The sequence below is a fragment of the Scyliorhinus torazame genome, chromosome 3 (assembly GCF_047496885.1).
Source record: "Scyliorhinus torazame isolate Kashiwa2021f chromosome 3, sScyTor2.1, whole genome shotgun sequence".
Classification (NCBI taxonomy): domain Eukaryota; kingdom Metazoa; phylum Chordata; class Chondrichthyes; order Carcharhiniformes; family Scyliorhinidae; genus Scyliorhinus; species Scyliorhinus torazame.
The window spans coordinates 330,875,390-330,890,424 of record NC_092709.1 but is presented as its reverse complement, the minus strand read 5'-3'; the positions used below and the strand labels follow the sequence as shown (position 1 = coordinate 330,890,424).

General features: G+C 44.6%; 1 protein-coding gene across 1 annotated transcript in view; it reads left to right on the top strand.

Annotated features, from left to right (window-relative positions):
- The window catches only part of atrn (attractin), a 471,138-nt gene that overhangs the window by 93,207 nt on the left and 362,896 nt on the right, over positions 1–15,035 (top strand). The window contains exon 5 of the mRNA XM_072497666.1: positions 6,114–6,319. Within this exon, the coding sequence (XP_072353767.1) occupies positions 6,114–6,319 (206 nt within the window). The remainder of the gene's footprint in view (positions 1–6,113; positions 6,320–15,035) is intronic.

Genomic DNA, 15,035 nt, shown 5'->3' with positions numbered 1-15,035 from the left:
TTGGGTACTATCTGGAAAATAAATCCACATTATCAATCTTTTAAAAATAAACTTCAGTAGGACTTTAAGTCACTGCTAAAAATGACTGGATCAGTGAATAGAATGAAAGTATGAGCTGGGGCAAGCAAAGCATTTGCACTGAGATTAGTATCTTTGTTGCTACAGTTCTTTAAATACAGGATTTCGTGTTATTCTTTCAGCCATGACCTTAACAGGACAGAAACCTGGGAAAAAGCTACATAAACTGCCCATGAGTAAAAACTGAGAATCCTAAATACCAATTTTACTAAGAGGTCTGGCCTTGTGACTCGTTTAGCACTCGAGGCAGCATGGTAGCACAGTGGTTGACACTGTTGCTTCACAGTGCCAGGGTCCCTGGTTCGATTCCCGGCTTGGGTTACTGTCTGTGTGGTGTCTGCGTGTTCTCCCTGTGTCTGCGTGAGTTTCCTCCGGGTGCTCAGGTTTCCTCCCACAAGTTCCGAAAGACGTGCTGTTAGGTGAATTGAACATTCTGAATTCTCCCTCTGTGTGCCAGAACAGGTGCCGGAACGTGGTGACTGGGGGATTTTCACTTTAACTTCACTGCAGTGTTAATGTAAGCCTACTTGTGACAATAATAAAAATTATTATTACGATAGTCCTCGAATAAGAAAGCGTAATAGAGGATTTCCAGTATCGTCATATAGGGAATAGCCACACCACATCATGTGACTGCGCCAAGGTAGCCATTTCCGCCCAGTGTTTGGGTTTTCTTTTCAGCTAAAGCTTCACTAGTTCGATGGGATAATGTTCCCACACAAGATAGTTCGATGGGATAATGTTCCCACACGAGAAGTGCCCAAAAAGCACAGTACAAGGAAGCTTGCAAATAAATATTGGTTGACTGATTCGGAAGCCTCTTGATGCTCTTTGGTTGAGAAAATGACGGAGCTCACTACCGTGACTCTGGCCATCCATTGACGGCCAAGATGCTTACAGGCATCTTGCCAGTGTAATTCGAGAAGCAGCAGCAGTCTGTCTCCGAGGACCTCCATAAGCTCTCCCGCTCTCTCTTGGAAGAGCGATCAGATTCTCCCCTTGGAAGTTGAGATGGCAATAATGGCTGGTGTTAATACAGCACTGTGGGCCAAGGTGGATGATCTGGAGAATCACTCCAGGAGACCGAATCTTAGAATTGTGGGGTTGCCTGGAGGTGATTGTCTCAATGGACGCTGAAAAGGCGTTTGATAGGGTGGAGTGGCGGTATCTCTGCGATTCCTGGGAGGTTTGGTTTAGAACCAAAGTTTATATCTTGGATATCTTCTGTACACTGCCTCCACTGCAAGTGTTCACACAAATGCCTTGAGCTGGGTTACTTTCAGTTGAGTAGGGGTACGAGGCAGGGCTGTCCATTGTCTCCGGTTTTGTTTCCTTTGGCTATCGAACCATTGGTCATAGCTTTAAGATCTTGCACTGAATGGAGGGGGATAAAGTGGGAGGGAGGGAGAATAGGATGCCCTTTTATGCATATGATCTGCTTTAAATTATGGATCCAGTCTCCGCCATGGATGAGATAACAAAACTATTTAGGAGCTTTAGTTTCTTCTCTGGGTATAAATTGAATTTGGACAAGAACAAGTACTTTCAGGTGAATCCCTCCGGGAGGGGAGCTGATCTAGGAATTTTAACCTTTTTGCCTTGCCAGATCTCGCTTTTGTTATCTGGGTGACCTACCATTGGGCCTCGCTTCATAACTTAAATTATACTAGCCTGGTGAATGGGGTTAAACCTGACTTGCAGAAGTGGGATAACCTCCCCCTGTCCTTTGCGGGTAAGGTTCAGACTGTTAAAATGAGCCTCCTCCTGAGGTTTTTTTTTCCCTAGAGTCTCCCATTTTTCTCCCCAAATCTTTCTTTGTTAGAGTCAACAAATTGATAGCTTCCTTAATTTGGGCGCGCAAGACCCCAAGGATATGTAGGGTGTTTATTCAGAGAGAGAGAGAGAGAGACAGTCATTTGGCTCAGCTTTACCTAATTTGTTATTCAATTACTCGGCAGCAAATATTAAAAAAGTACTGGGGTGGTTCAAGGAGCCAAATTCCATATGGGGGCAGATGGAGGTGAGCTCTTGTGGTGGTTCTAGTGTGGGGGCTTTGGTACCTACCTCGCTTCCGTTTTGCCCTGCAAAATTTACCTTGGGGCCCAGTAGTAGTGTCCACTCTTGAGGATTTGGAGGCAGTTAGGACAACATTTTATGCTGGGTTCCATGTCATGGTTAACCCCTATCTGTAGTAATCATCTTTCTGCCAGCAGTTTAGGTCAGGGTGGGGGGGGGGGGGGGGGGGGAGAGATCTGGAGAGGTTTGGGGACCTGTTTGTGGAGGATTGGGGTCCTGTTTGTGGAGGATTGGGGTCCTGTTTGTGGAGGATTGGTTTGCTGGTGGACACAATTTAACCTGTTGGGGAGAAAATAATCATTAAGGAGGCAGTGTTGGGCAAGCTAATGGGCTAAAGGTAGACAAGTCTCCTGGCCCTGATGGAATGCATCCCAGGGTACCAAAAGAGGTGGCGATAAAATAAAAAATGCGCTCGTGGTAATTTACCAAAATTTGCTGGGCTCTAGTTCCGGCAGATTTGAAAACAGCAAATGTGATGCCAGTGTTTAAAAAGGGAGGTAAACAAAAGGTGGGTAACTACAGGCCGGTTAGCTTAACTTCTGTAGTGGGGAAACTGCTTGAATCTATCATTAAAAAAGAAATAGCGAGACATTTGGATAGAAATTGTCCCATTGGGTAGAGACAGCATGGGTCCATGAAAGGCAAGTCATGTTTGATGAATTTAGTGAAATTCTTTGAGGACATTAAATGCGCGATGGACAACAGGGAACCGGTGGATATGGTGTATCTGGATTTCCAGAAGGCATTTGACAAGGTGCCACAAGGTTGTTGCATAAGATAAAGGAGCATGGCGTTACAGGTAATGTATTAGCATGGATAGAGGATTGGTTAACAGGAAGCAAAGAGTCGGGATAAATGGTATTTTTCTGCTTGACGATCAGTAGCTAGTGTGTGCCTCGGGGATCAGTGTTGGGTTCGCAATTGTTTACAATTTACATAGATGATCTGGAGTTGGGACCAAGTGTAATGTGTTAAAGTTCGTAGATGACACTAAGATGAGTGGTAGAGCCAAGTGTGCAGAGGACACAAAGTCTGCAGAGGGGTGTAGATAGTTTAAGTGAGAGTACAAAGGTCTAGCAGATGGAGTACAATGTTGGTAAATGTGAGGTCATCCATTTTTGTAAGAATAACAGCAAAATGGGCTATTATTTAAATAGTAAAAAATTGCAGCAAATGCTGTGCAGAGGGACCTGGGAGTCCTTGTGCATGAATCACAGAGTTGGTTTGCAGGTGCAGCAAGTTAATTAAGAAGGCAAATGGAATTTTGTCCTTCATTGCTAGAGGGATGGAGTTTAAAAGCAGGGAAGTTATGTTATAGCCGTGTCACGTGCTGGTGATGCCACGCCTGGAGTACTGTGTACAGATTTGGTCTCTTTATTTGAGAAAGGATGTAGTGGCCCTGGGGGGTGTGCAGAGGAGATTCACCAGGTTGATTACGGAGTTGAGAGGATTGGCTTCTGAGGAGAGACAATGTAGACTGGGAGTATGCTCATTGGAATTTAGATTGAGGGGGGATCGTATAGAGACATATAAAATTATGAAGGGAATAGATGGGATAGAAGCAGGGAGGTTTTTTCCCACTGGCGGGTGAAACTAGAACTAGGGGGCATAGCCTCAAAATAAGGGGGAGCAGATTTAGAACTGAGTTGAGGAGGAACTTCTTCACCCAAAGTGTCATGAATCTGAGGACTTCCCTGCCAGTGAAGCAGTTGAGGCTACCGTGTTAAATTTTTTTAAGGAAAAGAGATTTTTGAACAGTAAAGGAATAAAAGGTTACGGTGAGCCAGAGTTAAGTGGAGCTGAGTCCACAAAAAGATCAGCCATGATCTTATTGAATAGTGGAGCAGGCTCGATGTGCCAGGTGGCCTACTCCTGCTCCTAGTTATATTCTTGCAAACGTTTAGCTTTGTGTATCAGCTGAAAGGCCTTTTCCATTAATACCATGTATAGTTCTCACTCTGCCCTGCACTGGAAGGTTCATGTATAGAACGTGCTCAAGTCCTGGAGTGTCTGAGAATATTGCCACCTGAACCAAGCTGAAATGAAATTAAAATTGCTTAATGTCACAAGTAGGCTTCAAATGAAGTTACTGTGAAAAGCCCCTTGTCGCCACATTCTGACGCCTGTTCGGGGAGACTGGTATGGGAATTGAACCATGCTGCTGGCCTGCCTTGGTCTGCTTTAAAAGCCCTGTGCTAAACCAGCCCCTCTGACTGACTATTTCAAAGACGAGCTGAAGTTGTGTTCTTTCACGTCATCAAACTATGAATAACGTGGGTATTGTTGCCTTGCAGTTGGCAGTGTACTGTTACCTGTGAGGTACCCATAACCAGAGTTAAGATTATATTCCCTGTAATCTGCTTTCAATGGCAATTTGAAACATTTTAGTGAAATGGCATTTTATTTGGAGACTTGCTCAATTCTGATAGTAAAAATAAGGGCAGTGATACAGTTAATATTTTTAATGTGTTGCTTTTCATATTCTGCGTTCACCACTTGTAACTTTTAAGTTGTGGAGTTGCAGAAATTTAATTTGCAAATACTGCTGAGCATTTTAAAAATTAGATTTGACCATTTTGAAGATGCTCCTGTAATTTTTTTAAAAGCCAATATTCATTTACAAGTGACTGCAAAATGTGATCCTTCTGTCCCAGTTAATACCAGGTAGTTCTGCTTAGTCCACTAGCTCCATTTTTGAAGTAAACAAACATAAATCTGGCGCACTTAATCTGGCGGAAACACAATTTAACCTGTTGGGGAGAAAATAATTGAATGAAATTTTCTGCTCTGTTGAAACTGGTTTATGTGATTGAAAACAAGACAGAATTTTAATGGTGTTTGAACAGTGTTATGTGCATTCAGAGCCATTTGCACTGCCATTAACAAAATAAATTTTACCAGTCTCCGACGTTATTTAGTATTCTGAGAACCTTTCTGGGATGTGGTTCTCTGAAGAGTTCATCGCTTTTCAGCCCACACATGACAAAAAAAGCAGCTCAGAAATTTGTGCACTATTTCCCAATGCATCTTTGCAGGATCAATATTTAGCACTGTTACCACTTTACAAACAGTGTGTTGCTAGGCTGTACTGTTGTGCAGAATGTAAAAAGCAGAGGCAGGTGCCTTAACATGTATGTTACTGACACCGGCTCCTTAATCTGATGATGCATTAATAGGCCCAGATTTTTAAATGTTGTTAATGTCATTGGTCTCTGAATCCTGGGATGTTAATGTTGTGGATCCGAGCTGACTGGTGGGGGATCTGTTGTAGCATTTCGAAAATGGTTTATTTTCTCGTCATATGTCAGATGACTTGGCAATGGCCCTTGAAATGTGGAGGCATTGGATCTTTTTCTTTTATGTTGTAATTGCACATTAGAATTTGAAATTTACATATGTTTCTCTTTTATGGAGTTGGTGATATTAGAGATGACATTCTGCAAGGTTGTAGCAATTCATGGATATCACCTTCAAACACCTTTTCTCAGGAATGTGGGAGGTGGCACGGTAAATTGTTGGCCACTTCCTTGTTTGTCTTCACTCTAAACCTGAGCTTAAGTCGTATTCTCATGGTTTTTGTGGATATGTGCACAAATGAAATGAAAAGAGAATTTTCAGCAGTTTTTTAGAATCTTGGATGTGCTTATTCCTTTGAGGAATAACACAAATTATCTGTCGTCTTGCCGACAAAATATTTGACCGGTATTGATGCAAATTTTAACCGTTTCTTTATGCTTGAAGTTACCAACTCTTAAATTATCAACTCTCAATAACTCACTAGCTCCTTGCTGCTTCCCACCTCCAGCTCTCTGCTTCTCCTGCTTTGCCTTTACTCCTGCCTGCTCCCTCGATGCTTCCCTCCTGAAGCCTCCTGCTTGCCAACCCTTCTGGGTAGAATGCCTTTTGTCTGTCAGGTATAGTTGAATTATTTAATTTTTCCTTATTTTCCTTTCGAACAGCATCAACTCCTGCCCAAACAACTGTTCAGGCCATGGAGAATGTCAGGAAGACACTGACAACAGCACCGTGCACTGTGTGTGCAGTGAGTACTGGAAAGGAGAATCTTGTGATGTGCCTTACTGCAGAGACAATTGTGGGTACCCAATTCATGGCAAGTGTGACCTGAATGATACCAAAGCATGTCTATGCAATGATGACTGGCAAGGTGAGTTTCTTTGTGGATTCTTTTAAAAGAAAAGGAAGGAAATTTATCTGATCTGTTCTGTTTTACCATTCCTTCTCCACCTCTCCCGATTAAACTTTCTCCCAGTGCTACTGAAGATGCTGGGATACAGTTCTTTGGTGGCAGCAACTGCAATGACTTTGTATCATCGAATAATGCAGCACAAGTGAGACCATTTGGAAGATGGAGTCTGTGCTCAAGAGTCCAATTAGACCCACTCCCAGATGTTTCTCCAAACCTTTACCATTTTTCTTTCCTTTGTATATTCATCCAGTTTGTTTTGAAGGCTACTATTGAATCTGTATCTGCTGCTTTAGCAGGTGCATTCAAAATCTTAACTGCCCATTGTCTACAAATTTTGTTCCTCATGTAGCTTCCTGTTCTTTAACCTTAAATATGTGCTTCTGATTATTGGCTTTTCAGCAATTGGAACAATTTTTCTTCAAAATCAGTTTGGAGTAAATGAACAGCTCCGGTTTGACCAAAACGGGAGTTTAGGATTAAGGTGAATCCCAAAGCTTTTTATTCATATGTAAAAAGCAAGAGGATGGACAGGGAAAGAATTGGACCACCTTAAGGAGAGAAGGGGGATCTATGTGTTGAGCCAGAGGAAATGGGTGAGGTACTAAATGAGTTCTTTGCATCAGTGATCACCAAAGAAAAGGACTTTCTAGAAGATGATTCATGGGTAGGGTGTGTGGACAGTCTGGATCATGTTAACATCAAAAAGGAGACATTAAGGTCGATAAGTCTCCTGTGCTGGATGGGATTTACTCCAGTATACGGAGGGAAGCAAGGGAGGAAATTGCTGGGGCCTTGGCTGACATGCTTGTATCCTCATTGGCTACGGGTGAGATCCCAGAGGACTGGAGAATAACTAATGTGGTACTGCTGTTTAAGAAAGGTAGCAGGGATAATCCTGGAAACTACAGGCCGTTGAGCCTCACGTCGGTAGTAGTTAAATTATTGGCGAGAATTCTCAGGGACAGGATTTATACTCGTTTGGAAACAAATTGACTCATAAGCAATAGATAGCATGGTTTTGTGAAGGGGAGATCGTGCCTCACTAACTTGATCGAGTTTTTTGAGGAGGTGACAAAGATGATTGATGTGGGGAGGGCAGTGAATGTTGTTTACATGGACTTCAGTAAAGCCTTTGTCAAGGTGCCTCATGGCAACTGGCACAAAAGGTGACGTCACACGGGATCAGAGGTGAAGTGGTAAAATAGATATAGAACTGGCTCGGTCACAAGACAAAGGGTAGCAGTAGAAGGGTGTTTTCTGAATGGAAGGTTGTGACTAGTGGTGTTCCACAGGGATCTGTGCTGGGGCCTCTGATGTTTGGAGTGTAGATAAACGATTTGGAGGAAAATGTAGCCAGTCTGATTAGTAGGTTCACGGATGACACCAAGGTTGGTGGAGTGGCAGATAGTGTTAAGGATTGTCAGACGATACAACAAAACATGGGTAGGTTGGAGACTTGGGCAGAGGGACGGCAAATGGAGTTTAATCCAGACAAATGTGAAGTAATGCACTTTGGTAGGTCTAACATAAGAGGGGAAATATACCGTAAATGGCACAACTCTTAGGAATGTAGAAAATCAGAGCGATCTGGGCGTGCATATCCCCAGATCTTTGAAGGTGACAACACAAGTGGACAAGGGAGTCAAGAAAGCATACGGAATGCTTTCCTTCATTGGACGGGGCATCGAATATAAAAAGTGGCAAGTCATGCTACAGTTGTGTAGAACCTTGGTAAGGCCGCACTTGGAATATTGCGCACAATTCTGTTCGACACACTACCAGAAGGATGTGGAGGCTTTGGAGAGGGTGCAGAGGAGGTTTACCAGGATGTTGCCTGGTCTGGAGGGTGTTAGCTATGTGGAGCGGCTGACTAGACTCTGGCTGTTTTCATTAGAAAGACTGAGTTTGAGGGGTGATCTAATAGAGGTCTACAAGATTATGAGGGGCATGGATAGCGTGGATGGGCAGGCAATCTTTCCCAGGGTGGGAGGGGTCAGTTATCAGGGGGCATAGGATTAAGGTCCGTGGGGCAAAGTTTAGAGGAGATGTGCGAGGCAGTTTTTTTACGCAGAGGGTGATGAGTGCCTGGAATGCAATGCCAGGGGAGGTTGTGAAAGCAGATACATTAACGGCGTTCAAAAGCATCTTGACAAACACATGGATCGGATGGTTATAGAGGGATACGGCACAAGGACGTGCTGAGGTTGGTATCATGACCGGTACAGGCTTGGAGAGCCGAAGGGCCTGTTCCTGTGCTGTATTGTTTTTTGTTATTTCGTGTCCAATTCTGAGCACCGCTGTTACACTCTTGATGGTAAAGAACACATCTGAGCAGATCGTTTCTCAGAATAGATATATTCACAGAGTGAACATTACAGGTATGTAACATCCCCATTCCATTTGCTCCTGTGCCAGTAAGTGTCTTTTCTTTGTTCTCAAGTAACCTTCGAATGAATGCCCTCCACCTTATGTACTTAACCTCATTTGTAAAACTAAGAACCACATTTTATGAAGGATGCAGTGGCATTGGCGAAGATGCACAAAAGGGTTTCTGAGAATGATTCCAGGAATGAAAGATTTCCGTTATGTGGATAAATTGGCAAAGTTGGGATTGTTGTTCTTGGGGACAGAAAGTTGAGGACAATTAGAGGTGTGTAGCTTCATGGAGGTTCTGGGTAGTGTGTAGCAGTACACATCTATCTAAGAGCAGGTCCTCTGCTCATTTTGTCAGGTGTTGCATTTTCCTCTTTCAGTGCTCATAGGAGCCTCATATTTTCAACTTCAAGTTGGCTCATGTGATTCTCTCCTTCCTGGTTTACATCGCTCAAATCTCAGTCACCTCCTTCACTAAGTTTTCGTGACTTAGGATATAGCCAATCCAACCTGGTTGCCTTTTCTTGATATTCACCAATAATCTTTCTTTCCCCACCATCCTCGGATGTTATGTCGCCCTTTCTTTTATCCACTGCCCTGCTCCATCCTTCTCCAGAACCACAATTCTCAATTTAGATTTCATAGAATTTACAGTGCAGAAGGAGGCCATTCGGCCCATCGAGTCTGCACCGGCTCTTGGAAAGAGCACCCTACCCAAGCTCACACCACCCTATCCCCATAACCCAGTAACCCCACTCAACCAACACTAAGGGCAATTTTGGACACTAAGGGCAATTTAGCATGGCCAATCCACCTAACCTGCACATCTTTGGACTGTGGGAGGAAACCGGAGCACCCGGAGGAAACCCACGCACACACGGGGAAAACGTGCAGACTCCGCACAGACAGTGATCCAGCCAGGAATCGAACCTGGGACCCTGGAGCTGTGAAGCAATTGCGCTAACCACTATGCTACCGTGCTGCCCCAACTTCTTTGTCTTCAGATATCTGCTCCTCTTGAGGCCCATGTTTCGGCCCCACACAGTGAGATACTCCAAGTTGTACTTTTGACAGTTCTTTTAAGGATTATCATTCCTCTGCATTCTTTCTCTCCTAGCATCCTAGATAGTGAGAAACTGTTCCCATTAGTGGGAAGGGGTCAAGAACCAGAGGACATTGATTTCAGGTTAACCGCAGAAGAAGGAGAAGCGGCATGAAGGAAAGCTTTTTAACGCAGGATCTGGAATGTATTTGGAGGTCGATTCAATTGTAGCTTCGAAATGGGAATTGTAGGAGTATTTGAATAGAAAATTTGCAGTACTGTGGTGAACTGTGGCCAAGTGGGATTAGCCGTGTTGCTATTGCTGAGTGCTAGCATGGACACAATGGGCTGAATAGCCTCCTGAGCTGTAACCATTCTACGATTATACCGCTATCAAGTATTGCCCTAACCTTCTATTTTTCAAAGAAAAACAACATTAACATCTCCAGTCTATCTAGGTTATCTTTAGTCCCTCAACCCTGGAAGCATTCTCCTAAATCTCTCTCTACCTTCCTCTACGACTTGTGTCCTTCCTCATGTAACGTGCATCCAGACAACACCTTTGATAAATGCAAATATCCTTGGGGGTGGAACAGGGGAGTAATATTTCTATTTATTTCTTCTCTCCACCACCCTCACTTGGGTGGTTATGGTGCCTAATTTGAGCACAGCAGCTCCGAGCGATACGGTTGTAAAAATGGGCATGAACCCATGACTGGGGCTTTGTGATGGAGCAAGTTAGGGTTATGGTGGATTCAATGTGATGTCATTATACAGACTGAAATACTGCTTAACGGTGAAAGTGTGTTCTAAGCTGGTCTGAATATAAAATCCTATTTGTGTTTTTTCTTATCCATGGAATGTGGGTGTCACTGGCAAGCTTAAGGTTTTTTGACCATCGCTAACTGTCCTTGAGATGATGAGCGGTTGCATTGAACTACTGCAGTCCATGTAGTATTCACTACATGCTATTGGAGAGTGTGTTCCAGGATTTTTACCTGGGTGGAATGAAGTAACAGAAATGTATTTCATAGACAGGATGGTATGTGATTTGGAGGGCAAACTTGTGGATCTTACTACTTCCATGCACCTGATGACTTTCTTGGAAGTAGAGGTTGCATGCTTTGGTGATGCTGTTGAAGTTCCTTGTTGAATTGCCACAGTTACCCGTTTTGGACTGTACACATTACAGTCATATTGTGCCAGAGGTGGAGGGAGTGAAGTTTAATCGGTGAGGATCAGACGGGATTTGTGAAGGGCAGGCACCTGACGTCCAATATTAGACGGCTTCTTAATGTTATAATGGTGCCAGCTGAGGGGCTTGAGGCTGAGGTAGTAGTAGCCATGGACGTGGAGAAGGTTTTCGACCGGGTGGAGTGGATATACCTATGGGATATTTTAGGCAGGTTTGGGTTCGGGCAGGGATTTGTGGACTGGGTCCGGCTGTTTTATCAGGCCCTGGTGGCAAATGTGAGAACCAACCGAACCCAGTCAGAATATTTTAATCTCGGGAGAGGGACAAGGTAGGATTGCCCGCTCTCCCCATTACTGTTTGCCCTGGCCATAGAGCACTTCGCAATGGCCCCTTAGAATATCAAGTGCATGGCGGGGAATAGTGAGGGGGGGTGTGAGCACAGTATTTCTCTTTATGCGGATGACTTATTGCTTTATGTTACAGACCTGGTGAGGGGTTGACTGAAATCATGGAGGTATTAGGAGAATTTGGCCGGTTTTCAGGCTACAAGCTGAATATGGGAAAGAGCGAGATGTTTGTGATCCAGGCATGGGAGCAGGAAAGGAGACTGAGGGAGTTGGCTTCTAAAATGGTGGCGGAGAGTTTTGGATATTTAGGGATTCAAGTGGCTAAAGAGTGGGGGCAGCCCCACAAGTTAAATCTGGGCAAAGCGGTCGACCAAATGAAAAGGGACTTCCACAGATGGGACATGCTCCCTCTGATGCTAGCGGGAAGGGTCCAGGCGGTAAAGATGACAGTCCTCCCCAAGACTGCTTTTCTTTCTTCAATGCCTTCCGATTTTTGTCCCAAAGGCTTTTTTAAGAAAATTAAACGTGGCGATTACAGGTTGTGTGGGCGGGGAAAACCCCGAGAATAAAGAGAGCACTCCTGGAGCGGGGGTCGCGGCGAGGGGGACCTGGCCCTCACGAGCTTTATTAATTATTACTGGACGGCCAACATATCGATGGTCAGGAAGTGGGTAGTGGGGGAGGGGTTGGCCTGGGAGCGAGTGGAACTATGGAAAAGGATGCAACACAACCGTATCTTTCTGCAGTGACGTCTTTATGTACAATTTATCATTCAGTTTTTGGCTAGGCATCTGGTCCCAAATTTCTCCAAAGGTCAAAGCCCTGGCATGATGTAGGCATCCTGCAAGGGTACGAGTTTGGAGGCTTTACTAACTGCCGTTCTCGCCGGCGAGGTACTCTGCAAGCCCTGTGGCCGCGGCAGCCCTAAGGGTGTGGGGGCAATGGAGGCAGCACATGGGAATGGAGGGGGTGGTCTCCGATTTGTAACAATCACCGGTTTGTCCCAGGGAGGCTGGATGGGGGCTTCAGGAGGTGGCAGCAGGCAGGGATTGTGAGATTTGTCGATTTATTTATCCAGGAGGGGCTTTCTGACCTGAAGGTACGAGAGGAGGAGTTTGAGCTACGGGGTGGGAATGGGTTTCAATATCTTGAGGTCTGGGACTTTGTCCGGAGGCAGGTTCCCAAGCTTTCCTCGCCTCCCCCTGAGGGGACGACAGGGATAAGGTGATGTCAAAAACTGGGGTTGGAGAGGGGAGGATTTCTGAGATATACAAGGAGTTGATGGAATGGAAGGGGGGCCCCGATCAGGGAGGTGAAGCGGGGAAGAGAGCGGGGAAATGGAAAAGTGGGAAAAAGCCATGGAGAGTCAATTCATCTTCGTCCTGTGCCAGACTTGGCCTGATTCAGTTCAGAGTGGTTCGCGGGCCCACATGACGGTAGCCCGGATGAGGAGGCGGATGATAAATGTGGGGGGTAGCCCGGCGAACCATGTGCATCGGGCATGTCCGAAACTGAGGGTATTCTGACAGGGATTTGCGGACGTTATGTCAGAAGTCCTGGAAGGGAAGGTAACCCCGAGGCCAGAACTGGCAATATTTGGAGTACCAAATGATCTGTGGGCCGAGGGGGGGGGGGGGGGGGGGGGGGGGGAGAGAGGCCAATGTCCTGGCCTTCTCCTACCAGGTGGTCCGGAGATGGATTTTGCTGGGATGGAGGGTCTCTGAGTCCCTGAAGTCAGGTGTGTGGGTCAGCGATATGGTTGGGTTTCTCAGCCTGGAAAAAAAAATCAAGTTCGCCTTGAGAGGATCAACTCTGGTTCACCCAGAGATGACAACCGTTTCATCAACTTCTTCAAAGAAAATTGAACGTCAGCAGTAAGGGGGAGGGAAGAAAATAGGAGGCATGGCAGTGTTAGATAAGTACAGGGAACTCAATATACGGGTAATTGGGGAATAGGGCATGGGCAGTAGGGGATATTATTTTTTTGTTTTTTGCGAGCGCCGGCCCACGTGGGTTTTTTTTTTTGCTTTTAAGAAATGTTAATGTGTTAAACTGAAAATTACAAATACTTCAACAAAATTATTTTCTAAAATAAAAAGGACTGCATAAGGATATCAGGTTCTATGAAGGATGTTAGCAAGCCAGTTAGATTTTCACAACAATCCTATAGTTTCATGATCTCTTGCACTGAGCTTCTTGCTATAAAATGTTAACGTACAAGTGGGTGGAATAACGAACGAACAAATTAGGAGCAGAAGTAGGCCATTTAATCCATTAGCCTGCTCTGCCTTTTTATAAGATCATGGTTGATCAGTTTGTGTTTTGAATTCCACATTCCCAACTACCCCGAAAATCTTTGATTCCCTTGCCTAAGAATCCATCTACCTACGCCTTAAAAATATCCAATGATCCCACCTCATCCATCTTCTGAGACAGAGTTCCAAAATTGCACCAACTTTTGAGAGAAAAAAATTCCCCATATCTCTGTCCTACAAGGACAACTCATTTTAAAATAGTGCCGCCTATTTCTGGAATCGTCCACAGAGGAAACATCCTTTCCACACCTACATTGTCAAGACCATTCAGATCTTGGATACGTCAATCAATGCACACCTGACTCTTCGGAACTCTAGTGGAACCAATCCAGTCTATCCAACCCTTTCCTCATAAGCCAACCCACTAATTCTGAGTATCAATCTAGTAAACCTCCACTGAACTGCCTCCAAAGCATTGACATCCTTCTTAAATAAAGAGACCAAAACTGCACACCGTATTCGAGATGCGGTCTCACAATGTCCTGCAAACTGAAGCATAACATTCTTTCTTTAATGTTCAATTCATCTCTTAATAAAGGATAACATTCCATTAACCTGCTTAGTTACTTATTGGACCTGGCTGCTGACCATTTGTGACCTGTGTACAAAAACACCTGGAACCCTTTGCACTGTGGAACTCTGCAGTGGCTCTCTGTTTAAGTAAAACACTTTTTTTTTTTTAGAATTCATCCTGCACATTTTTGCATATTTTTTTTCATTCATTTACGGGATGTGGGCATTGCTGGTCAGGCCAGAATTTATTGCCCATCCCTAATTGCTCTTGAGAAAGGTGATGGTGAACTGCCTTCCTGAATTGATGCAGTCCATCTGGTGTAGGTACACCTACAATGCTGTTAGGAGAAAACTCCAGAATTTTGACCCAGCGATAGTGAAAGAAACGACGATGCATTTCCAAGTTGGGGTGGTGAGTGACTTGGAGGGCAACATTTGTGTGGTGTAATGGCAATGTCACTAGGCTGGGTGACCTAGACTAATGCTCTAGGGGCATGGGTTCAATTCTGACCACGACATCTGCCGGAATTTAAAATTTAGTTTTAATAAAATTTGGAGACTCAAGTAATGGCGACCATGAAACTATCATCAATTGTTGTACAAGGCCCATCAGGTTCACTAATTCCCTTTCGGGAAGGAAACCTGTCTTCCCTTTCCCGGACTGGCCTGCATGTGACTCCAGAGTTAGAGCAATGTGGGTGACTCTTAAGCTGGCTTCTGAAATGGCCCAGCAAGCCAGTCTGTTCAAGGGAAGATGGGCAAGAATTACTGACTTTGCCATCAGCGCCCACATCCCATCAAAGAATTTCAAAAAAATTACCAGATTTTTGCCCACTCATTCAACCTACCTATATCCATCTGCCAAGTCCTTATGTCCTCTACAGAATGC